Consider the following 25,219-nt stretch of genomic DNA (forward strand, 5'->3'; position numbering starts at 1 on the left):
ACTGCTTATTTTTTAGTCACTGAAATAAGCAAATGTAAGAAGAGGGAGATTTTGCCTTTTAGCAATTCTGCAGCTGTTGAAGCTAACAACTCAAAAGTATAATGAAGACTCTGAAGTCATGTGAGAAATGAAATCTTTGCATCAGGTGTATTTTGAGAACCTCATGGTCCTTATAACCAGATGCAGACTTGAAGGCTGTAAAAACTTAGAGAGATCAAGAATCAGCACCTATTAATGATTTTAATACTAGTGAGATTTACAAAATCTAGAGCAAACATCAGCTTATTTTTAGTTGCTAAGCATCTTGAGAAGCAGAGTGGTTTTGATGGGACTTTGCCATCCATGACATATTCAAATTGGAAACAAGGAAGGTAGAGAACAGTTCAAGTAGCAAAGAAGTGAGAAAAATACAACAGGAAATTTAGTGAAGGAGCATTAGGACGTTTCTGGATATTGTGTGATGCTGCGGCCAATCCCATAAAATGTTGGTTTAGTGAATAATTTTAATTCAGTGATAGAAAAGAAAGCTTCTGTACCAGAATTCTCTTCTAAAGTTTAACCTTTATTTTACAGTGAGCAGCTGAATTGGAGCCAGTCTCACAGAGATATGATGATGATGATCCAAGAAATGAAAAGGTGTTTGCCTGAAGAGAAAAGGAATTCCAGCAAGTCCAGCACCATCAGTGCTCTCAACTACGCCTTGCAGTGTGTCCAGCAGGTCCGAGGTACGTGTGGAGAAAATCTGTAAGAACAGCAGCATGGTATGAATAGATGTGTCTGACAACAGATAGCATTAAAACAAAAGAATGCATTCTAGTTATCCTGCTAACAGTTGACTTTCTGAAGCACTGTGGGGTTTTTATTGGGTTTTTTTTGTTAAACAATCATATTATCTTTTCTATTGAAATACCCACTTACTGCTTCTCTTTTCTTCAGAGTCCCATAGCTAATAGGTGCCTACTAGTACCTTTCTGTGTATATTGAAAAAACATCATTCCCATCCCACTTTGAAAAATTATTGGATAGTTTGTCTTTTTCAACAGAACTAGGTAGCTAAAATTGTTCTTTTGCTATCACATTCTGTCCTTTCTACTTCTTCATGCTTGTTTTCTGTAACATAACTAGGTCACTCCAGTAGTATAATCAGTATTCCTTTTCCCTTTGTCACTACACAGACCTTCTTCATCTCACCTTGGACTTCACCAAAAAGATGACAAAAGTACAAGGGCTGTAAGAAATACTTTCAAAGTAGTCTCCTTACTGACTTTCTTGTGTTTGTTTTGCTTTTCTGTTTGTTTTTTTTTTTTCAATTAGCAAACAATGACTTTTTCCAGGCTCTGAAAGACCGAAGAGTGTTTCAGACTGATGTGGTGACATACAGCATAGAAGAGTTGGTGGCAGTTGCATCTGAACACACTCCAAAAAACAGTGTAAGAATTCAGGCACACTCAAAAAGTTCATCACTTGCCATTGCACTCTATTTAGTCTCCTTACGTTGTTCTGTGGAAATAGAATGTGTAAAATTGAAAGGCCTTTAATTTTTAGTCAGAGAGGCCTTAAAGTTTTAAAGTTAGATCAAGACTACTACTTATCTGTGCTGCCTCAGGGTACCCAATGATAATGAGTAGAAGAAATACTAATTTTTCTTCTTTTTTTTTCCAAGCAACAGATAGCTCTTTGAGAATTCATTTACAGTGTAGTAATCTCTTGAAACAGCAAAAAGTTTTCAAAACCAATCAAGTTTAGAGTTGTGAGGGGCTTATTTTTCCTGTTTGTACTCTGGATTTAATTTTTTTTTCTTGTTTTGCAATATCTGTCATGCTTCCTGGCTCTGCTTTAAAGAAAAGAGTGGTTTTTGAAATTCAATACTGTTAGATGCTATATCAGAAGTATTGCAAATGCTTGCTATTTGAAAAGCTCTTGAGTATTTTTGTATGTGGAATTGTAGTGAACCCTCTGAAATTTGGGGAGAAGTGTGTGGAGTGATAACCAGTCATTCTGGACAAAGACAAGCATCACTCTGATTGGTTTCAGTTTTGATACTGCAGTTTTATTAGCATTTGTAAATCTTGAGTATGCTGTTATGGCATTGAAGAGTGTAGTATTTTACACACTACTTTAATTGGATGCTAAATTAACACATTTTTGAACTTCATCCTGAGATTGTGGTATGTGGTGGTTTGGGGTTGATTTGTTTGTTTTGGGGTTGTTTTGCTTTTTATCTTCATAGTATCATTACCACGTTTGGGGGGATGATTGCCTTTAACATTTGTTTTCCAGGACACATTTGTGGCTGTATTTTCTTTGCTTTCTGGACGCATAGTACATATTTCTGAGCAGGCAGCATCTATCCTAAACTATAAGAAGAAAGTGTTGGACTCTTCCCGGTTTGTAGAGTTGCTTGTCCCTCAGGATGTGAGTGTGTTCTACACACACACTGATCACTCTCACCTGCCACTTTGGAACATGGAAAGTGAAACAGGTGGGACTTGGCAATGCTTTTAAACGTTCTATGTGTCTTTCTGTCTTTACAGAATGAGGGTAGAATAGTAGTTCATTTTAAATGCTTATGCTAGCAGTATACATCAGCAACACTTGTTTCCCTTCCACTTTGAAAACTGCAGTGGCTGTGGGATTAGTTCTTGCTAGTCTCTTAGAGGCTTGACTCTTACTTGGGGTAAGTAAAAGACAGATGCTTTGTTGTTTCATGTACCATCTTACTCATTCCAAATACTGCCGCTTTTTGAAAAGAAACTAGAGGTCTAATTGTGAGTTTGAAGTTGTTTAATCTATACCTTATGGTTGCTTAGGTGCTTTGTCTTTATGGTCCACTTGCTTCCTGCTGTGAAAATAGCTCACCAAAACCAAGTTTTAAGCTGACTTGCTATTTAGTGCTGGACGTGTCTAAACTGTGACTTTTGAGTCCTATGTTATTTGTGAGCAATTTAAACGTAGCTTGCATTCCACGGGTGTGTCTTTTGCCCACTTAGACATGGGTTGTTCTGAGGCTGTTCTGGTATCAGATCTGAGAAGTCCAAAGTCCTTGCTGTCAAAGGATGGTGAGACATCTGGAGGTTGCAAATGCTAACATGCCAGGGATTCCACAACTTGGCAGCCAGTCACGTGCTTGCCCAGCAGAGCAGAGGCACCCCAATGGAGTTGTTCTTGCCTGTATATAGTTTTTGTTACATGGTTCATAAAGCCAGGAAATGTCAACTTTGCTTTTCATAGTGATGCACTGGAGAAAGGATTTTTTTTTTTATTTTTTTTTTTAGGTCATACACATTTCCTCTGAATTTAGTTCCAGGTCAGCCACTTCCCAAAGAGTGAGTGGGCTGGAGAAGAGAGGTAACATTTGAGGTGGGAGCAGACTGTTGAACAGCTAATTCAGTAGCTAATGAAGAGTAGGTTGTGAGACTTCAGTCTTGCTCAGAAAGTCTGGAGAATGCAGAGTTTAAAATAGTTCTGATAGGTGTGACCTTTTTGAGCATATCAACTGATACTTTCAATGTGTTCTTCTTATTAGCTTCTCTGTATGAATATGCCCAGGTGAAATCCTTTTTCTGCAGGATCAGGTAAGTACATTATTACAAGGGTACCATACTAGGCAGAAACTGTTCTATTGTTACAGCTGACCAGTGTGAGCTCATGAAACTCCATTACAAAATGGGCTTCTTGTGTTTAATATTGGCATCCAGTAGGACACTTTGAGTGTCTTTCCCAGAATGATGCATAAACTTGCACGGGGATAGAAGGAAAACTGTTCATGTTTCTTTTGGATCTATCAGTTTCCTTCTGTACTGTCATGCAGGAGAAGAATGATCTTGTTTGGGGGTGGAGGCAAAGATTGTTTTGCTTAAGATTAAGATTACTTGAGAGTTTGTGATGAAAGCATTAACAGAAACTCAGTCACCCGAGTCCCAGTGTGAGACCTGACTCCTGAGATACTACTTGCTGTCACTAGAGATGCTGTTTGTTGCTTTATACCTGACTAATCTTAGAGCTAAAAGAAGAAAAAACCTGAAACTGGCCTTTCATCTTCAGTGCAGTTCTGTTCCAGACTCAGACGATCTCTTGATTTTAGTAAGAACTGTTTGCTTCTGAGCAGATATAACACTTACTCCATCTTTCAGTTGATCATTGATTCATTCATATGTGTTTTAAAAACCTGAGCTCTAAAATCATTTGTATCTTGAATTGTGTAAGGTCACCTGGAATAAATACAGCAGGACAGATAGCAATGTTAAGTTGGGGGAACTGTTAGTAAACATTTTACAGTAGGTTTTTTTTGTGTTTTCTTAAGACATCTGCCTCTACTTCCCTTACATAACAGATCATTTGATTATGTTAGCATCACAAATAAAAATATTTTTTCACAGGAACACAGTAGGCTTAAGTAAGAAAATGGGTTTCTGTGAGTTAAATTTCTGCTGTATCCAATTTCTGTTTGTATCTTTTGTTTTCCCAAAGGCAGGGGTGTCAGAAATAGGTTTTATTACACTAGCTTCTCTCTAGAATCATTTTACAAAACTAAGTGTGGAATAAGAAAGTAACTTTTAGTGTAAGTGATAATCTCCAAAAATTTATCTCAATTTTGTCAAAGCTGGGTAAGATACTGCAATTATAACACTTGCAATAGAAAGGGGCAATCGCTAATGCAGCTCTTGCAAAGCCATGGTTAAGATCTCGTCTACAATGTTGTGTCCTGCTACTGTTCACCGTGGTGTAGGAAGACAAGTTCTCATGGAGGGCAGTCAAAGAATAACAACAAGGCTGGAGGAGTTTTACTTACGTAGCTCTGTGAAACAAAACTTCAGTGAGTCAGATTTTTTTTTCTGTAAGAGTGGTAAACAACAAACAGAAAAAGAACTGTTTATCTTGAAGGAGAGCACAAAACCAAATGAATGGTTCTTGTGAATACGTTTGGACTGAGAATTAGAAGGTAGCCTTTAACCATTAGAGGAATAGTATTTCTAGACAACCTCTGAATGCAAGCACTGGAGGCAAAACACCTACTTGATTTTGAGTGGAGAGAGATCAGTATTGCTGAATCACAAGGGAGTGTGTGTAGGACCTGATTATCTGGATCTGTGTGCTCAGCATAACTTCTCCATGCAGGGCTCTAAGCCCTGACACAAAGTATGTGAGTCTTAAAAGCAGTGTGAGAATCCCTTTTACTTTTCCTCAGGGGTGGTAAAGACCAAGGACAAGAAACACGTTGTTACCCCTTCCGAATCACCCCATACTTGGTCCATGTCTGTACTTCTGTCCATGTGGATGCAGAATCCTGCTGCTTAGCTTTGGCTGAGAAAATTCACTCTGGATATGAAGGCAAGTCAGGAGATTCCAGTGAATGCAGTGTATGAAAGTCTGCCTCTTTTGTTTAGAACTTGTGCTTGGGTAGTTTCACCTGTGTAACTTGCAGCTTGTGTGTGCATGTGTGTGAATACAGAGCATCTCTGCTGCTTTTGCCAAGCCCCAAAGCATTTCACCTCTTCTCATTATTTTTGTTTTGGAGAGAAGTCTGTAGCATCTAAAAATCTGTAATGTTTTGTAATGTAATGAATTGGTCAGAAAGCAGTGAACAACTAAAAAGTTCAGGAGCCAATAAATCTCTGTCATGAGCAAAAGTAATGCCTAGGTTTTGTCTTAGTGCATATTTTGTTTTTATTAGCTCCTCGAATTCCTATGGATAAAAGAATCTTCACCACCACTCACACCCCTGGATGTGTTTTTCTGGACATAGATGACAGGTGAGAGATTTGAGTCTTAAGACCTGTGAGGTGTGCATGGAGAGGTAGGAAAAAATCCCTTGATGATACAGCTAGAGACCCAAGTAAAGATAGTTGAACTATGCAATTGGCAATAGTTAATAAAACAGTTTTGTGTTAGTCCACTCGTGGAAAACATCTTGCACTCCGTGTAATGTCCTTCCTTGTCGTAACATGCATATTGAACAGAACCACAGCCAGTTTTCGTTACCCAGGGCAGTGGAGAGCTGTGATAGCACCCACAGTGGAAAACGTGCATAATGCCAAACTCTGAGGATCAGAGTCGTGACACAGCTGGACTGAGCTTGGTCAAATAAGTTTGGCCAGACTGAAGCTCTCTCCTGCAAAGCCACAAGACTGTTTTTACAGTACATCTTGCACTGTGCCTGTCAGATTTCTTACTCCCATTTTACCTATGACCTCTTTTTTTTCGAGATCCCTTTTTTTTCCTTTGATGTAGACAAGCACAAGACTGCCTGCAAGTGTGAATATCTGTTAGATCTCCAGGCACAGAAATGTTTGTCATTGGTATTTACGTGTCTGTATTGCAGTGGAGGATTATTAGGTTGGAAAATGTTCTGTAGCTTTAGTTCATTCCATTGTAGATCGTGCATGGGCCCTTCACTGACAAGCAAAGAGTTAAGGATGTAAGTACTCAAAACTGTATTATAACCTGTCATAATGTGTTCGGGTTTCAGAGCAGTGCCTTTGTTGGGTTACTTACCTCAAGATTTAATTGGAACATCCATACTGATGTATTTGCACCCGGAAGATCGTCCTTTGATGATTACTGTTCACCGGAAAAGTAAGTACAGTTGCTTTTAGAGGAATTTCTATAGGTTTTACAATTTTTTCCTTATCACATTGCTTGACATGTGACTTATGTGCAGTCTAGACAAAAATTTAGTGCAACCAGTTTGAGATCAAAGCATATTGAATCACAAAGTTTTAAGGACCCCAGTCATTAGTGTTTGTGCTTGCACTACTGTGTCATAATGTAAACTAAACCTTGTTTCTTCATTGTGGGTTTTTTTTCAGTACTGAAATTTGCTGGCCAACCCCCTTTTGAACATTTACCTATTAGATTCTGTACTCAAAATGGGGATTATGTCATACTGGATACCAGCTGGTCCAGTTTTGTGAATCCTTGGAGCAGGAAAGTAGTGTTCATCATTGGCCGACACAAAGTCCGGACGTAAGTCAGTTGTAGCATTAATCTATTAAAGTCCTTTTAATTGATTACTCTGCAAAACAAAAAAGTCTAAGTGCTAAACTAGAGACATAATGTTGCTCTTGTAAATGTGACAACTACCTAGTATCTGTCTTCAGCCCGTTCCTTCAGAACAGCATTAGTCTCATTTATGAAGTATGAAAATAAGTGAATTACTTCAAACTAAAAGGCAAAACCAACTTTTTTTTTTAGCATGTATTTTCATATGGTTGATGTCCAAATACTGCAACAATGGACATGTCTAAATCAAAATACCAGTTTTAGATGAGTAAAAGCTAAAAAGCAACATAAAAAGCAGGTCACTTTAACAAATAATTACTTAAAATTCATGATTGGCTCACCCAATTAATTGACCTTCTGGCATATTTTCTTCTGGAACATTTACTTGATACAGAATCTAAATATTTACCAAAGTTGTGTCTTTTAAAAATGCAATTAGTGTTGAATGTGCAAGTTAATTTTGCAGGTTTTTCTCCTTAGTTTCCAGGGGATTTGAAAATATGACTGACTGTATTCTTCTTACCTGGTTTCTCTTATAGGAAATGACTTTTTGGGATGGTCTTCTGACTTTTCAAAGTGATCTTTTATTCAAGATTTTATGGGGTGTGAATTTGTCTTCTGAGTGAAGGAGACAGAAGGGTAGATGCTTGTCAACCTTGTAACTTGGGTCTCTGCTGGTCTGTTGACTTCCCTGGGGCCCACCTGCTTTCATAGCACTGCCCCACTACCCCAGCAGAGCAGCTGTTGGGACAGATGACATCCCTTTTTGTTGGTTCAGAGAAGCAGTCAAAATAAAATAATGATAATAAAATAAAGAATCTGTTGTAACTGTTTATAGCTACCTTTTCTTCATCAAATTAAAATGAATAGTGAAATATTGTTGCTCTCTCCAGAAGCCCTCTGAATGAAGATGTCTTTGCTGTAAGAAGTAAAGAAATGAGCAGCGTGGAGAAAGAAATAAGAGAATTGCAAGGACAAATTTACAAACTGCTTCTGCAGGTAAAAAAGATGAAGGAATTTCAGAACACTGGATGGTCTTCTGAATGAGAGGCTAAAGAAACTTGAGTCTGCTTAGCAGACTACTTTGAGGATGGCCTTTTAAAAGGTCTGAAAGGAAAGTTCTAAATGGAGACAGGCCCACCTCATTACAAAAAAAAAAAATGTTTGACAGGTTTGTGTGTTGAAAGATAAATCTGCCTCCTGAAACAGTCTGAGGTATGGTAGAGAATTCTTCCTAAGCACGTGGTAGAGCCCAGACAAATATGAATTTTTCACTTGATTTTCTGTGTTTATTTGAAGTTCTGTGTTGTAAAGTATGTTGTTTCCTTCAGTTTGTTCTCTAAAAGCATGAATTTTTAATGACTATTTTTCGCCCTCATACAGCCAGTTCACAGCAATGTTTCCAGTGGTTACGGAAGCCTTGGAAGCAGTGGCTCTTACGAGCACTATATCAGCATAGCTTCTTCAAGTGACTCCAATGGGAATTGTGCAGAGGAAATACAGGAACCAGTAAGTCTGTAAATGTGTCACTACCTGCAGAGTAGTAAAAATGCACTTTTAAAATGAAAGTGTTTACTCTCATATGCACTTCTCATCATGAACTTTACTGAAGTGGGAAGAACACAGCTATATTCAAGCTAAATTGGTCAGTTACAGAGTGCTGGCTTTTGGGTTTTGCTCTTAATTTTGCTGACTGCTATAAAAAACACTGACTGCTAAAACAAGCATTGCAATTACCTAATTTCCTTGTGAGGCTCTTGGGTAAGTCATCAGCTTACTCCTACTCTCAGTACTTGTCATCAGTATTGAAACTTTCAAATGCTGAGGCTGTTTGAGCTTTCTTACAGGTAATTTACTTAAATTAACCATGATAATTGGATTCATTAAATCTACAAATACCAGTAGATATTAGGCTTAGGCTGATAATCCACTCACTTTCAATTTGAAGAATACAAGAACTCAAATCAACTCCTGTGGCCTCTTTGCACTCATATTATTCTGATTTCACATTTTTCACATATCTCAAGATGACATTGCAACAAGTTTGTGCAGATGTCAACCGAATAAAGAATCTGGGACAGCAGCTATATATTGCATCAAGGAGCAAGCCACAGAATGGAAATGAACAGGCTGTGAGCTCAGAAGTGCTAGGAGGTAAGTTAATGTAATCTTCTGTAAGATAACATGAACTCCTGTAGATCTGTAACCATGAGTTTGGCTAGCTGGTGTGATGCTGAAGAACTCCAGATAGCATTTTGGCATGGCTTAAACACAGGAAGAGGTTTGTTTTCTTTAAAACCCAAACAAGCAAAAAAAACCCCAAAGTCACCACTTAAAGAAACCTCAGCAGATGCAATAACTTTTTAACTGCTTCTTGAGATATGGAGTAACATATCTGTCTCTAGGTTAATAGACTTTTACTTTTTTATTTATTTGAACATTTTCTAGTGAAAATGCACATATGCTCGTAGCAAGTACTGTGAAAGCTTCCCTTAGTTACTTTATATGGACTCTTTGAAACAATCATAGGTTTGACAATGCTGCCTCGCTTCCTGCTGAAGTAGGGGTTTAGTCACTGAGTGCTTAATATTATCCTAATGCACATTATTTGCAGTAAGTACTTAGCGCAAATATATGGAGAAACCTGGATGCTTCCTCAAATATGATAGAAATCTGTATTAAAACATTTTCCACTATGATACTGTCTATTATAAAGTTAACTGCTGGTGTTGTTCTAGAGGACTGTATTATTAAAGTTGATAAGACTCTGACCAGTGTATCCATGGTACGTAAAGCTGTGAATTACTGTTAAATAGCGGGTTGGATTCTGTGATGTATAAATTGAAAGAAGAGTATTATTAATTACAGCTTTGTTTACAATTTAAAGGCAGACGTTTTCTATATGTTATTTTCTTGGTGTTTACTAGTTGTTCTGAGTGGATGTTTAAGGCAGTGTGTGGGGGTTTGGTTTATTTCGGGTATAGTTTCCCCTTCTCCTTCTCCTACCTCAAAACATATAAATTGAGATGAAAATGCAGAATAACTTAGTAATGAGAGCTGTGCTGTCATAGGCCATATATCCCTGTATTATATATATGTATCACAGTATAAATGTGTGTGTGTGTGTATGTATATGTATATATCTGTGTATGTCTTGGTGAGGGTAACGTTTAGATGCCCTTAAGAGGAATCTTTAAGGTTTCCTCTATTCTAGGGAAGAGGCACACTGCTTCCTGTTTTCTTCAGACATTGAGAAGTGATAGCACAGAAGAACCAGGCAACACATTTTATGATGATCCAAAGAAGACTCCGCATATTCCTTCCTATCAGCAGATCAATTGTGTCGATAGTATCATTAGGTAATAAACTATGAAGCAATTTTAGTGATACAAGTTTAAGATTATTTGGTGGAAGGTAAATATCCAAGCATTTTGCATTAATCTTAAAACTGTGTGGGTTTTGAGTTGTGAGATGAATTTGGGATTGTTTGTAAAGTTTTCTCCCTTTCTGACTGAGCATTGGGATGGATTGCTCAATCTGAATTACACAGATTGAATGAAGAATTTAGGACCTAAGATTCTGTTTGCAACTATTTATTGACGTTTGTCTACTGCCAATTTCACCATTGGTGCAGTAGGAATTCAGGTGAATTTTGATGGGCATAATATGTCAGTGTCTTCTCATTATACCCTCTGAGAATATCCATATAAAACAGAAAGTTGATATAATTTATAGAATCTCAGTATTTTTAACCCAGTGGATAATATAATCTTTTTTCTTTTTTTTTCCTTTCTTTTTTTTTCCCCTCAAAGAGTGATAGATTTTATTTAAAATACTCCTTGGAAAGCAGATACGTGTCCAGAACTTCCTGCAATGAATTTAAAATACTAGTTAACAACCTCTGGATCTCCAGTTTGGATTATTCAAATGTTTATATCTCCTAATGGAATAAAAACATAAAGTAGGGAGAGCTTCCTGTGATATGCTTTCATTTCAGATATCTAGAGAGCTGCAGTATTCCAGCATTGAAAAGGAAATGTAAATCATCTGCAAATACATCATCATCATCTTCAGAAGATGACAAACAAGTCCAGCAAAGTCATCAGGAAGTCCAGGCATTGGAAGGTAACACAAAGTGTACTGACAATCGTAATAGAACCGCAACAACTGATTTAATTTTTATATGTCAATTGTTACGTGTTCCAAGGTTTATGCCCACTTTTTAAATTACTGTACTGCTAACGATATTTTAGGTATGTGGTAAATATTTCCTTGCCTAAATCTCACAGTTAAGCATAAGCTACAATTTTAAGTCTTTGAACGTAGAATGTATCAAAAGAAGTATTGTTTGTTGTTGCTAAATGAACCTTCTGTTGCTCACTCATTTTATGCCATGTTTCGTATATACTGACATATGAATGTTTTTTTGTATAGAAGACTGTCTTCTTTAATAGTCTGCATAGTTACTGGTTATTTCTGAACCAGTCAGATTTGATGAATTGGGAGTGTAGTGCTTGGAATGAAATTCCATGTAGAAACTTTGTCATTTACCAATAGATACTGCTATGCTGTCAGCAGTTAAGTCCCACACTCCAATATCTGCTGATCTGGAAGAGACCTTGAAAGACCAGAGAACTGCAGGCATGGTGGGAGCTCCTCTGGCAGACCTGACCCTGTCCAACAAGGCTCCAAGTGTGGTGTCTGTCACCAGCCAGTGCAGCTACAGCAGCACTATAGTGCACGTCCCACACCCTGAATCAGGTACTGTTCACACTTGCAAAACATTGACTTGACTCACTGATTTTTGAATTTACACAGTATTTCCAGACAGAAGTATACTGTGAGAAAGTTTTGTCCGTTTTTCTGAATGCGAATTCTGAAATATTGAGATACTTCTTGGGACACTGTGAATAAAACTTGAGCCTGAGTATTTTAGTAAAATAGTTTTAGCAGACTGCACTATTTCCTTTCCCCTTGAATTTCATCACATATACCTCAAACACAACAATGTGCTTTTGGCCATTGAGGATTAAAACAAAATTACTTATGGGCCAATGTTAGTTCATTTTAATGCAGGAAGAAGCATAAAAATCAGTATTTAGCCTGCTGTTGTACTAAGAAAATATGAAGAAAGAACTGCCTATATCTTCAAAGGGAATTTGAAGTTTTCCAGACCATGCAAAATAATTTGCTCAGTTGATGTTAATGTAACTGTATTTGAATATAAAGGGTGTTTTCTCCTGCTGCCTCTGCAGCCTGTATCTGCTTGGTAGCTCAGATGAGATTGTTTTCTGTGTAACCCTCTGGGTGTTGTGGGAGTTGACACCAGAAAGCCAGAGCAAAGAGTGATTTATTTTTTTCCCTCTTCAAAGAAGTGACTACAATGGAGGATACTGCTGTTGGGAGTGAACAAATTGAACTGCCTCCTGTAAATGCTCAGAGTCCTGCTATGTTGCCTGAGGACTTAAAGCCAGTTGGGCTAACAAAGGAGACATTGTCAGCCCACACTCAAAAGGAGGAACAGAACTATGTTGACAGGTTCCGACAGAGGATCTTGCTTTCTCCGTTTAGGACTTACTTTCAACAAGGAAGCAGAAGTAACAACAGACATTCCTGTGGCCAAGGTAGGCAGCAGCTTTGAGAAATAAAGACTTACTAGCTGATTTAAAAAGAGCAAGCTAGCCATGGAGCTAGGTTCTCCTTTGTATGATTTAGTGTCTTACTGTGTCTGCAAACAGAACACTTCTTTGAACTGCAGGGTTTGACAGCAGCATTACCCACACAGGAGGTCTGCTCCATCTTGGATCTTACTGTCTTTCACAAAGCAGATAGTTATTGCAATAAACCCTGCAAATCCCCAAGTAGTTTATTGCCTCTCCTTGAAAGAATGTAAAAGATCTGATTGGGATAAGCCAAAGTGATTGATAAGAAAGTTGATGACATGAAGGAAAATACTGTAGATACATCAGCAAATCCACTAGTAATTTATGGAAGAATTATCCAGAGGATGGTCAGCTCTCTGATTAAGCCACACTCAATTATCTGTGTATTTTTCTCTTTTTTTTTTTCTTTTTTTCCCCCTAGGTCTGTCATTTAGTGAATGTATCTATTTTTCTTTCTTCTTAGGAGATTCCCCTTCAAAGCAGATGAGCCCAGCTAGCTGTAAAAAGGGCAGACATGGAAAATTGAAGCGCCAGAAACCTCAGAGACATTCCTCAGATAGCCAGTCTTCTAGTAAAAATAGAAATAATCTTCCATGTGAGAAGAGAGCAATTCAGAAACAGTTGTTCTCTCCCTCAGAAGCGTCCTCTCTGGGCTCCTCCAGTTCGAATGACCATTCTCCTGCGGGGTTTCCTGTCTATTTGGATCCACTCTCTAGTTTTCCAGCCTCTTCTGCAGGAGAGGAACTTGCCCTTCACTCATTACAACCTGAGTCCTTGTCATCATCACAACTATGCTGTAAAGCACAGTCATGCCCAGCCCTTTATCCCCCAAGCATAGGCACATTTATGGCTGTATTTTTTCAGAGTTTCCCCACGTATGTTCAGATGCCTCAAAATGTCTTTCTTCCTAACCCTCAGTGTGCTTATCCCCCCTCTTCATATCCATGCACTACACTACCTCCAGCCCCCTCTCCTTGTGCACCATCACCACTAGCACCACACTGTGTGGATCAGCCCTTTCCAGCCTCTTTTCACACATCCAGGGAGGACCAGCAAGAGGGCCAGTGTGACCAGGCCCTCCTGCTGAGCAGCTCACGGAGCAGCTCCCCACTTCAGCTGAATTTGCTTCAAGAAGAGCTGCCAAAGCCCATGGAACTTTCCATTAGTGCCGATGTTAAACCACATGCAGAAGATAAATGTGTAAGTAACAAAAATTTTTAACGTAGAGGAGAAGCTGATTTTCACGGTGTTCTGCCACCAGAACCTGTGGTGATGATCTGTGTTTCAGGGACACAGATTTTGTCAGCTGCTTTTTCTTTTGGCTGTGCTATGTAGGCTGTGGGACACAAATAGCACAGGAGACGGAAAAAGCAGTTTATACTTGCACTTATGGGAACATGTACAAGTACAGTGTTGGCACTTAGTAAATGACAGAAATGTAAGATCTGGTCTAGGCTGCCACAAGCTGCTTCTGCTCCGCATTTTGGCAACAGCCTCTTCAATGGAACTGTCAGCTAGAATTTTGGGTTTGGGGCTTTTATGCATGTGGAACTTGGTTAGTGCTGCGCAATTTGCATCCTTTTTCACCCAGTCCCACAGTCTCTGTGGAGAACCAAAACAAAGGGAAGATACTCTTCTAATTACTCCCTCTGTCTCCCAGGGATGCAGCTAATGAACGAAGAACAGGGATCCGTGTGGGTCGGTTTCCATACATGGGCATAGAAAAGGCCTCTCCAACTTCCGCGGTAAACTCAGAGGCAGGAATCTGAGCTCTGCAGGCAAGGAAAAAAGTGTTGGCTCCTGAATCCAGATTGGGCTGGAAAGGCTGGATCAGCTGAAACTGCAGGGTAGGGTCCTGGAAGGGGAGTTGATGTACCTCTAGCTGCTGAAGCAGTTGCTTCACATAGTGAATCAGGGGAAGACTCTCTCATTTTTCCTGTAGTGCACCATTGCTCGATGTGTGTGGCTGCTTCATGCCGTCTAACAGGATGTGAAGGGAACTGACTGCTTCTCTCTTGTCAGCGGAAAATGTTAACTTTGTGCAACAGCACAACATCTTGACAAAGTGGGGAAGGATTTATAGCAGAAACCAGTAAACAAGAATAGAGGCTTGTTGATTTTTCACCCATGAAGAGGGTTAGCCTGAGTTATAGACCGCCATTCATTTTCAGAACTAGAAACTCCAAACCTGTTGAATTGATAGGAGAACTTGGTCAACACGTGACAATTTCAGTAAATACATGACTTTCCTTTTGCAAACTTAAATGTAACTTCCATGGATATGTTGGTTTTGCTTTTTGTCTCCAGGACAGTGATCCAGAAGATAGTGATAACAGTGCTTCTCATGAATTTCCTGACCACAGTCTGTACGAGGACTCCCAGTTGGGTTCAGGTTCAGCAGCATCAGGCAGTGGATCAGCTTTATCTGGTTCTTTAGGCTCTAGCTTCAATGAGTCTTCTGGTTGTGGCACAGGTAGGGAAGTTAGATATTTGGTGATAGATGGCTTGCTAGCATGTAGTTAATAATAAGGCACTGTAATGGGAATGGGAAATTCCTGTAAGAGGATCTGTAACCTTTACTTTTTACCAGCTTCCAGTATTTGAAGCCAAGTTTGTTTCAGTCACTGTAGCTGGAAATGTGAATCTAAGAAGTTATTCCTTTCACTTGGAAGTCACTTTCATTTTGCTCATTATCACTTTTCTCTTCATTAAATACTGGTTTACATCTTACTTGAGTAAAGGTGAATCTACCTAGAGCAGGACCTCTCAGAAGCAGAGGAGTTGAGCCAATTAATTTTGAGAAGAGTGAATAGAGCCTTGGAGATCTTGAATAACAAAAAATGCACTTTATCTTTGATTTCTCAATAGGTAGTAATTTCTAGAGCAGTCATCTGGGAGTACCTGTGTTTGTATTGCAGAACTAACTCGCAAGAATACAATGGTGGTGTTTTACTTTTTTGTGCTGAATTACTGGGATTTTTTGGGGATCTATATTTATTTTTTTCATGGTCATTCTCAGCAGGTAGTGGGAAAAGCAGAAAGTATTTTGCCGGTAATTATTCTTCTGAAACTTCCAAAGAAGAGAGGAAGCAGGAAGCAGAAGAAAAAGGGACAGCTTATAAATCGAAACATGAGTCAGCCTGGGTGATGATGGATCATACACCTGAGCGAGTTCTAATGAATTACCAAATGCCAAACAGGTTGGAAAACATGAACAGTTTCTAACATGTACTTTGGAATTGTGCGTAGAACTGTAGAATTAAAATGATGTACCATGGAAACAGCATGCATACCAATGAAACTTCAAGAAGGTGTGTTAGTTTACTTTTGTGCCATTTAGGCCCTGGTTATTTACTTTTGTCTACTTTTTCCCCATTTCCCCCCTCAGTTAAAATAAGGGAACATGTGATGTTTTTGCTGAAGTGTTAATGGGATTGGTTATTGTCCTGTCCTTTGAATTGCATAAAGGGGTAAAAATACAGGTTATTTGCAAGTTGCTTGCAATTGGCTTATCTATAATTTGTAATGAGTTTCCACATTAAAAGTAAAGCCACATAAAGCCATAAGAGAAAACAAAAAAAGCCCACACCAAACACACAAAAACTTTCAACAAAAACAACAACAAACAAAACACTGACTGTTAGACCAGTGTTGAAAGGAGCCTTACAAAGCAGATAAAGTACAAAGTACCGTCCCCTTTCAACAACTGATGCTGTCTAGGCTTCAGCCATAGGTGGCGATGGAGAGATTCTCACAATGTAGTATAGTCGGTACCTGCCTTGCTTCGTGTAGCATAGCTGTGTTCACAGGTGTCTGTTACCTGCAGAATTAAAGAGGAAGTTTTAAAGCAGGATCTGGAGAAGCTGGCAGTCATGCGAAAACAGCAGCCTTGGTTTACAGATGGGCAAAAGCAGGAGCTTGCAGAGGTGCATACGTGGATCCGGACCCAGACTGTCCCGCTGCAAATCAGCACCCAGGTGAGCAGGTGGGAGAGGACTTGGCAACTCATTCCTGCCTTGGCCAGCCAAGGCATTTCTAGCCAGGGTCATCGTACAGTGCTGGGGTCATGAATGCCAGTATAAGCAGGAAATGAGCTTGAGTACCCTGAGAAGTGCCAACATACAGGTCTTACCATTGTATTTCTTTGTTTTCAAGATATGCAAATTCTGCGTAGGAACTATTTGTAGAAAGGTCTTTCGGTCACGGTGTTGGATAAATGGGAATAGTGTCATGATCTCCTGTAAGACAACTAGAGATGGTTTTTCTGTTCATGTTAGGACTTCTACTCTTATAAAATTGATTGTTGCTATGATTGAATAGCATATAATGCTGGTATATCAGTGAAGATTGGAGAAAGTGTGTTCAGCAAGCTGCAAAATGCTCATAATCACAGGAGGTTCAGGTCTGTAGTAAGAAACACAAAAATAGCTGTTTTACTGTGGGTGGTATCTTACTCTTGATTAGCTGGTATAATTCTTGGGCACTTTGCTAAACTGCTTCTGAATGTCATAATCAGTTTATAGTGCTCCCAGGTGCTGTGGAAAAGAGAAAGGCAGATCTAGTCCCACAAAGACTTAGCACTTCAATGTTGAGTTGTACAGAAAATTTCAAGGCAGAGTGGGCTACATTCATGTACTTGTGCAGCAGAAAAGTCTCCTGTCTGTTAGAGCACTGCATGCTGTATGTGCTAGGATTGTCAAATGTGGCCTTCTGAGATGTGTGGTATGTATTCTTAGAGGAAAAAAACTGAGACGTTCATGTCCTTGACTCCAGAAGAAGATGAGAAAATTAGTCTTTGTTTTCCTAATACCTTGTTGATAAAAATCATATGTCCTGTTGTAGTTAGGACATTGTGTTTGATTCAGATAGCAAAATGATGTCTAGTGATCTTGTAGAAAATTCTGTTGAATGTTTACATCTCAAATGTTACGAGATGTATTGGTATGCAAATATCAGTATTTTCTATCTGAGGTCCTGAAACTGTTCCTAAGCAGTAGCTCATATTTCCAATGCAGATTGTGATTTTGTGAATACAACCAGGCTTCTGACAGTAGAAGGAAACATAGGATTTTTGTTTCGATGCTGTATTTCAATATTGTACTGTTTCTCAAAACCCAGAACAGTCTGGTCTATCGATACATTCGGGTGTTTCAGCCTTTTCTGTTCTTCAGTATTGTTGTTGTTCGGGCTGTGGTCCAAATCTTTAATGAGGAGCTTGCTTATAAAGCTGAATTATAAGGTCTTCAAATTCAAGGAAGCCACGTGCCTTTTTATCTCAAAGGTAAAAGTGTATTTTCCATTAACCAAAGGATTAATCTCTGAGACAAGGTAAGTTGCAGATGCAAGTATCTGCTTCTGAAAATAAAACAGCTGTATAATCTCTGCTTTAGAGAGATTTCAACCCATTGGTGAGAGATTTCAATGTCGAGGATTTGACCCTTTGAAATAGACTCATAAAAAGAAGAATTTAAATTACTATTTCTTGTTCCTTTTTAAAGGGCTGTGTTACATGTGACAACAGGGAAGCAAGTTGTGAGGCTGTACTGGCTGATGGCAATCTGGAAAACAAGGGAAAACCACCTCCACTCCTGCAACACTGAGGGCATCAGCACCTATGTCAGTAAAACTGCTCAGTGTCATTCCCATTTTCTTTTCTTCTGGCTTTGCTCCATACTAGCAGTGAATCTACATGGCCATCTCTTACCAACATGAGCAGTCACACTATAAAACTAAATCTTCCTCCATTACCCTTCCGCTCCTGGCATGACTCTGAAGACAATCTTTCACTGGGAGAAAGATTTCACTTTCTGACCTCATAGACTTGACACAGAATGGAATATGTTTCTAACCTTTAACTGCTCAGTGATGAGCAAAATACAAAGTTTTTTGGTTTGGGTGTTTGTTTTTTTGAACTTGGCAAGTAAGAGTCTGAAAAGATGCAGTGTTTAAGAACCTATGGTAATGAACCTAACTGATCAGAGCATGTTTACTCTCCAGGTAAGGTGGATGTATTGAAACCAAGCTACAACAGAGTATTCTTCGTTTTTGTTCAGTATTTAAAAGTCTAAACTGAAGATCCTAATACTCTGAGGTTCTGAAATCACTGTAGCTGGTTTGAGAATCCAGTAGGCTTTTTAAAGAGCAGCTGAAACTGGCCAGGTTATTCTGCATCAAATGCCTTTTGCCAGCTTGTGCCCATCAGAAAAAAATAAACTGAAGAGAAAAGAAGCAAAGATTTTCCCTGTGTTTATTGTGATGACTGTTTTGAAGCCAAGTTGTTTTACAGCTTTTGATTTTAAAGTTGTGTTTATCAACACAGATATATAAAATTAATTGAGGGTAACTGGTTTGAAAATCCATTAGAGATTAAATTACATACAGCAGCCAAAAAAAACCCCCAGAAATATCAATGTAGTGGTTATTTCCTTCCACAGGATCTGCTTTTTAAAAACAGATGCGGGGGGGAAGTCTTCTCTATCAAGGCAGGTAGTTATCAATTAAAGTAGTTACATGCAATCTTTTATCTTATGTTGCTAGTGCTCTGGAAGGTGGGTTTGTATCTTAATGTTTTTGGTGTTGATTTAGAGTGGTCGAGTTGAATCCAGATGTAGCAAATAGGAAATTTTAAGCAGTTTCCCTGTTTCGCTTTTGTTGTGATGATGCCAAAACCAAAAAGAGTTTGAGGTTCATTTCTTCTGCTTTTGTGAAAAGTCACATGTTGTGGAGCTGAACTCGAACATCAAACCGCATATTCATTATTTCTTAGCACTTTTGACTTCCTGTACAAGTTTTAACTTCTTTCTTTATAATGGAGTCACTAGCTGTTTAAATCCGTGGATGAAAAAGGAGTTTGTGCATTATGTGAGTTTGATGTTCAGAAAGTGGTAACCACTTTCAGTATGTGAAAGAACTTGTTCTCATGGATGTCTCAAAGTGCTCTTCAAACACTAAAGTCCAGCAAATTTTGTCTGATTTCCCCTTTGTTTATCAAAAGCTGAATGTAATCAGGTTTTCTGCGTGGTGTTATTAATCACCTTAGCCTTCTCAACAGAGTTTTAGAATGTAACACATTATTTACCCTTTTTTCTATGTAATTCTTCCTTTCCTGCTGTGTGAAGTATTTTTATTTCTCTAGTTTCAATTACTAGTGAGCTTCGAGTTGTTAAGTTAAAAATACTGTGACCTGCAGGTCATTGAAGGAAAACTATTTACCTAAAGGTTTCTGTTACTTTTAAAAATCAATCCAGTGACAATCTTTCTCATTAAAGTTTATTTGAAGGACAGTTATTTTTACACAATTTTAAGTTTTCAAGGCTAATTTGACTGAGGCAGTGTTCATTTGATTTTTTAATTTCTTTTTACAGTATGTTTGCCTGCTCTGTTTATACCTATTGCTTTCTATTTATTCTTAAGCTGTGTTTCTTTTTCAGCTTTTTCCACTTAAACTTGTTTTTTCTTGTGTTGTAAATCAGCAGAGATCCACAGATCCTCAGTACTGCTTGTGTTCAAACACCTCTTAAAATAAGAGACTTAGGTGTTTACATATAGCAGCTTATGTATTCAAGTAGGAAAATGTGGGCAGTGTCTTATACCTTTCCTAGTATTTTTACAGCATTTTCCAAATATGGTATTCTGCTTCATAATCACACTGCCTAAAATATTTGCTCTAAAGCATGTAATAAGATGCTTTGTGTATAGGTTTTTTTCTTGATTGGGAAGCTTCTTAATTAATTTATCTGTCAAATCAGACTTATGCACTAGAATCCATTCTAGTTAGCTGTGCTTAAATTAAAATGATTGCTTTAATGTATTTTGAGACGTAGCAAAATAGATTAATTTGAATACTTCAGGTAAGGACAGCTGTCTCCTTCAAAATAGTTTTGAACCCTAAGCCAGAAGAAAATATAATAGCCAGCTCTTTTGTGTACATTATTTTCACTGTTCATTTCCCAAGTATGAAAATGAGATGATTTGCAATGTCTTAGCAGGCAGACATGTCATCCATTTTGTAAAACAGTGGGACTTAGTTTAGGAGAATGGTAATTTGTTCTTAACACTTGAATAATGCTTTTCATCCACAGGTCTGTGAACATGTCAAAAAGATGACAACTTATCCCAGTTGTATAAAAAGAGTCAGAGACACAAAGGACTTGCACAGGTGCATACCCCCAGTTTATACCAAATCCAGAAGTAAAATCTGGGAATCTTCACTCGCTGTATTCTGTGCTGGTTTTGCTACAAGAGGTCAGGATTCTGACCTCTATGTAGAAACTTGATCATATTACATGGCTTTCTTGTTTGGAGGTGTTAACCCTTCTTGTACCCCCTACTACTATGAATTTTTGCCCGGTAGAATTATGGAGCAACAGAAAGCCCAGAGAGTTTTTAAAGTGCCGTGAATGCCACACACCCTCTGGCTGTATATAATGAAAATGCACTTGCCTAGGACTTTGAATTCTGAGTTTGTAATCCTGGCTAAATCTTAGGTGCAGGATCTCTTGTATGGGGCTACATTAGACCTGAGTTATGGAAAAAATTTGGATTTTGGAGAAGAATATAAGAGGAATGAAGAGGTGAATCAGTGCCCTGTGTAATGATGAGATAATTATTTGCCCAAAAATCAGGGCAATTCCAGGCTTAGAATGGAAAAAACAAATATTTCCCAAGCTACTCTTTACCCTGTTAGAACCACAATGTCTTGCAATGAAATGCCTTATCAAGCCTTTGACCTCATTTCCGTAAGTTTTCAGGAACTGGTAGTTTTTACTTCAGGTTTTACTAACCTTTAGTCTTTTTGGTGTGCTGGAGTGATCAAAGTGAGTTGCAGTTCCAATCTGAAAGACCAATGGAGTAAGTGTTGCAGCTAGATTTGCACCTGTTATTTTGTTCCTGTGACTGTTTTGCTTGGCAAAATGTTGCGGACAGTTTAGACCTGCTTGGAAGGTCACTTTTTTGGTGATCAAAAGGAAAACATGCAAGGACAGTACTGATGCAGTTACTACCCCCTGTGGGGGCGTCAGCAGTTCAGAAACCCCTGGTGGATTTCGCTGGCAGTTTTTTTTTGTTGTATTCATAAATACAGAATTATGTTTTAAAAGATGAGTTGATGTGCAGATATTTTCATGGTATTGCTATGAACAGAAGGGACCCTTGTGTATTTTTACAATGTGGTAAATATTTGCTGAATGAGTAATGTGTTGGTAAGTTTATCTTCCAGCTGAATCGAGTTTTAAATCCCAATCAAATGAATTTTTACATCAGTTGGTAGGGGTATTCTATTGAAATAATATTCAGCAGTGGTTGAATTTACAGTTGTGATTTTAACTGTACACTTTAAAGGAGCATCTGATTTTATAAATAAAACTGAAAAATGTGCTGCAAAGAACTGTTTCAAATGTGTGTTTACTTTTGTTCTTGATAATTTGTAGAAAATAGATTTTTAAGGATATATTGCATTCTGATTGTACATAGGTTGGGGTACAGTGGACATTGGGTTGTGGGTAAGTGAAAATGGTCATTTAGTGGCCACTTGTGCTGTTTTGTTGAGGGGTTTTGTAATTGTTTGATTTTTTCAGTTGCACTCTACCCTTGCCACTCCAGGACATATTCTTTCCTTTCTAATTATATTCCGCAAAGAAGGACAAGCAATCTTAGATGAGCATGTAACTGAAGGTGCTTCTGATAAGTGATGCAGTTCCTTGAAACACAGGCATCTTGAAGATATATCACTGGATATATCGTTGCTGATGGTTTATTGATTTTTTTTTTTTTTTAAGGGTGATTTGATCATTCTAAGCATACTTAAAAATGTGAGTCAAATCATCTAGCTATTTTTGGTCAAAAAAATGAGGAAAAGTGAATAGGCTTGCGAAATGAAAAAGTGGTTCTATGTTTTTATTTAGAGATCTAAGCAATGTCAGCCCACCTATGCTCCTGCTTTGTCAGTGTTTGAAAATATATGTGTCTTGTAGTCTTCTCCTACAAGTTTTTATTGGCTGATGAGGTAGCAGAAAAAGAGTAATTTCCAGACAGGCACTGACTTGCTCCATTGTGTAAGAGAAGGATGAATGTTCAGAAGATTACAAATAGCTGCACAGGGCGTCCAGCTGCCCTGACTTTCTGAGGACATTTTTCTCTGTTACAGCTGGCATCATCTGTCTTGTAATTTATGTGAAGTGAACAGGCTGCTTCAAGCCTGTAGGCTTTGTTTAAATAGCAAAGTCAGAGATTTATGATGTATACTGTTGAGATCAATGTAGCCTGTGTATCACTGTTAGGTGAGTTTACTTCAAGATTTCTGTGAGCCTTGATTGGCATGAGATTTGTGCAAAATATGTATTGAGCAAGGTAGGGTTCACAGCTCAGACAGTTTGTGCATATTATCAAGATTGGCATCACCCAGAGACAACTCCTGACTGTTTAACTCTATTCCTTCCAGATATTATCAGGAGGATACCCAGGATTGAGAAAGTATGGTGGTACTCTGCATATGAGTAGACTCATATGAGTCTATGAGACTATGCATATGAGTCTTCAGACTAGAAGAATTTGGCAGCTGCTATTTTGTCCTCTCCCTTATTTACATTACATGCCAAGATACAACAACATTGTCAGTGAGTGGTAGCTCAAGGGAACAAATCTCACTGCCCTTGAGTGCTCAAGCAGGAGGTGGCTTGCCTTAGTAACACATATTGTCTATATCCACGTGTCGCCTTCCTGTATCTGTGTGTGCAGCCACATAAGTGCAGGTCACAGCCACAGAATCTTTTAAATGGTGTCATTCCTACCTCCACTGGCTGTCCGAATCTGGATGCAAGCCTTGACATTGACAGCCATGAGTACCTTCTGCTTGATGATAACCAGACACAATTCTTAAAGCCCACGCTATGCACAGACAGCCCTGTTGTCATGGGTAGCTGGGGGCTAGGCAAGGTGCTGCAAAGAAATAGATTTGTGGGTCTCTTGAGTGAACAAGAGAAACTTGTCTCCAGCAGTAGTGAGAGTGGATGCTTGATCCTGACGTGTGCTTATTGGTTTTGTAGTGCCTTGGGGATGGCAGGATGGGACTGGGCACTGTTAATCCCTTACCAGCTTGTCAGGGAATGCAGCAATGACCCTTTCTTTCTGACACCCCAGTCTACATCAAGTGACAAAGGAGAAAGTCCTCTTGCCTCTGGACTTAGACACAGTTGAGGCATTGCTCTTCTGGGAGGTTTCATAGGACCTCATGGAAATCTTGCTTCCCCTGCCCAAATTCTTTGTGTTGTATATTTATCTCTTTGTCCCATTAATTTCTTCCTGTTGTGCTCAGCTCTAAGAAAATACTACATTGGTCACAGCATAATTGCAAAATATCAAGAATTTATTCATTTCCAAGTAGCGTAGAGTCTAGAGTTAGGCGCTGCCTTCATGTTTCTTCATTCTCATTTTAAATCAAGCAAATCTATATACACGTTTTCAGACATCTGTATAAATTATGCAACCTGTCAGGAGGTTTCCTGTTTACACACAATATTTCCAGAAGCACTCAGAAAGATTCCCACGTTTCTTGTACTGTTTCCTGTCCTTGGTCAAGAAGCGTCCCAGCAAAGCAATTCGAGGATGATTTCCGTAGAAAGTCTGAAGTCAAACAGCATTAGAGAGGTTACTGTTGGATGGTACTTGTTCCCAGTGGGAAAGTACACTCTTCACTGCCCTGACTGATCACCCAGCCCTGTGTTGTGACTGGGAGAAGGAGAGGCAGCTGCCCAGTGTGCCCTCTGATTTAGATGATGCACTAAAATGAGTCACTGTCTTCTGCATTTGTATTTAATTCTGCAGGAAGTGAACAGGGATTATGTTTTCCATGTACCTAATGGTTTATAACACATCTGATAACAATACTGTGTAGCCTATGCTGTAGTGTGTGTGTGGGGGAAATGACATGCAGCTAACACTGGTGCCTGGGGCTAATGAAGCTGAAAATTGGCCTTTACTTAGAAAACTGTTTTTCGGGGGGAAAAAAGGTGGAGGGTTTAGAATGAAGTGCTCTGGATTATCTGCTCTCTCTGTTTTCCTTTTCTTTTTCTACTTTTCCCCCCTCCCCTGCCTATCTTAACTTCTAAGTGATTCCAGTTTCAAGAACACTGTGGCATGCTACTGTTTATGAAGTCTGTGGATCTGAAATGATGTCTTGGTAACAATTCTGTGTAGTTTAAATTGTGGAATCTTATTTTTCTTGTTTCAGTGACAGATGGTCATTTACTTACCGCTTTGATATATTCCCCTGGGTTGTAGTTGCTGGGAGTAAGACCTGGTAGAGGGGAGACATAATGAAATGTTTTACCATTTAAAATTGTAAACTTAGACAAATAATTCTCATGTGCCATAATGCTATAGCTGACAGAACTCTTTGAACTGGAATGTTCAGAGGACCAGGCAGTAACATCTGTTGCTCCCCAAACCATCCATTGCTATTGATTCTGCACTTTCTGCAGTATTGATGTTATGTAAGACTGCTATTTTGTTTTGTCTTCCAGCTTCTTTAAGGCCAATCTTTGCTTTGCCCTAGTTTT

General features: G+C 38.7%; 1 protein-coding gene across 7 annotated transcripts in view; it reads left to right on the top strand.

Moving 5' to 3' along the window:
* Positions 1 to 25,219, top strand: part of PER3 (period circadian clock 3) — a 40,439-nt gene that overhangs the window by 668 nt on the left and 14,552 nt on the right. For 3 of the 7 annotated variants that reach the window (XR_001877469.1, XM_017831279.1, XM_017831282.1), the window contains exons 2-20: positions 574 to 725; positions 1,315 to 1,430; positions 2,281 to 2,482; positions 3,527 to 3,575; positions 5,189 to 5,331; positions 5,675 to 5,753; positions 6,470 to 6,576; positions 6,810 to 6,966; positions 7,896 to 8,001; positions 8,386 to 8,511; positions 9,030 to 9,156; positions 10,217 to 10,361; positions 11,000 to 11,127; positions 11,560 to 11,763; positions 12,375 to 12,626; positions 13,129 to 13,865; positions 14,973 to 15,138; positions 15,685 to 15,865; positions 16,492 to 16,642. Coding sequence is in view for 5 of the 7 variants with exons in the window: in XM_017831279.1 (XP_017686768.1) it covers positions 608 to 725; positions 1,315 to 1,430; positions 2,281 to 2,482; positions 3,527 to 3,575; positions 5,189 to 5,331; positions 5,675 to 5,753; positions 6,470 to 6,576; positions 6,810 to 6,966; positions 7,896 to 8,001; positions 8,386 to 8,511; positions 9,030 to 9,156; positions 10,217 to 10,361; positions 11,000 to 11,127; positions 11,560 to 11,763; positions 12,375 to 12,626; positions 13,129 to 13,865; positions 14,973 to 15,138; positions 15,685 to 15,865; positions 16,492 to 16,642 (3,294 nt within the window). In the remaining 2 variants the exon portion in view is untranslated. The other 4 variants (XM_017831280.1, XM_017831281.1, XR_001877470.1 and 1 more) reach the window with 4 other exon arrangements.

The sequence above is a fragment of the Lepidothrix coronata genome, unplaced genomic scaffold (assembly GCF_001604755.1).
Source record: "Lepidothrix coronata isolate B3197 unplaced genomic scaffold, Lepidothrix_coronata-1.0 Scaffold188, whole genome shotgun sequence".
In the NCBI taxonomy this organism is placed as follows: Eukaryota; Metazoa; Chordata; class Aves; order Passeriformes; family Pipridae; genus Lepidothrix; species Lepidothrix coronata.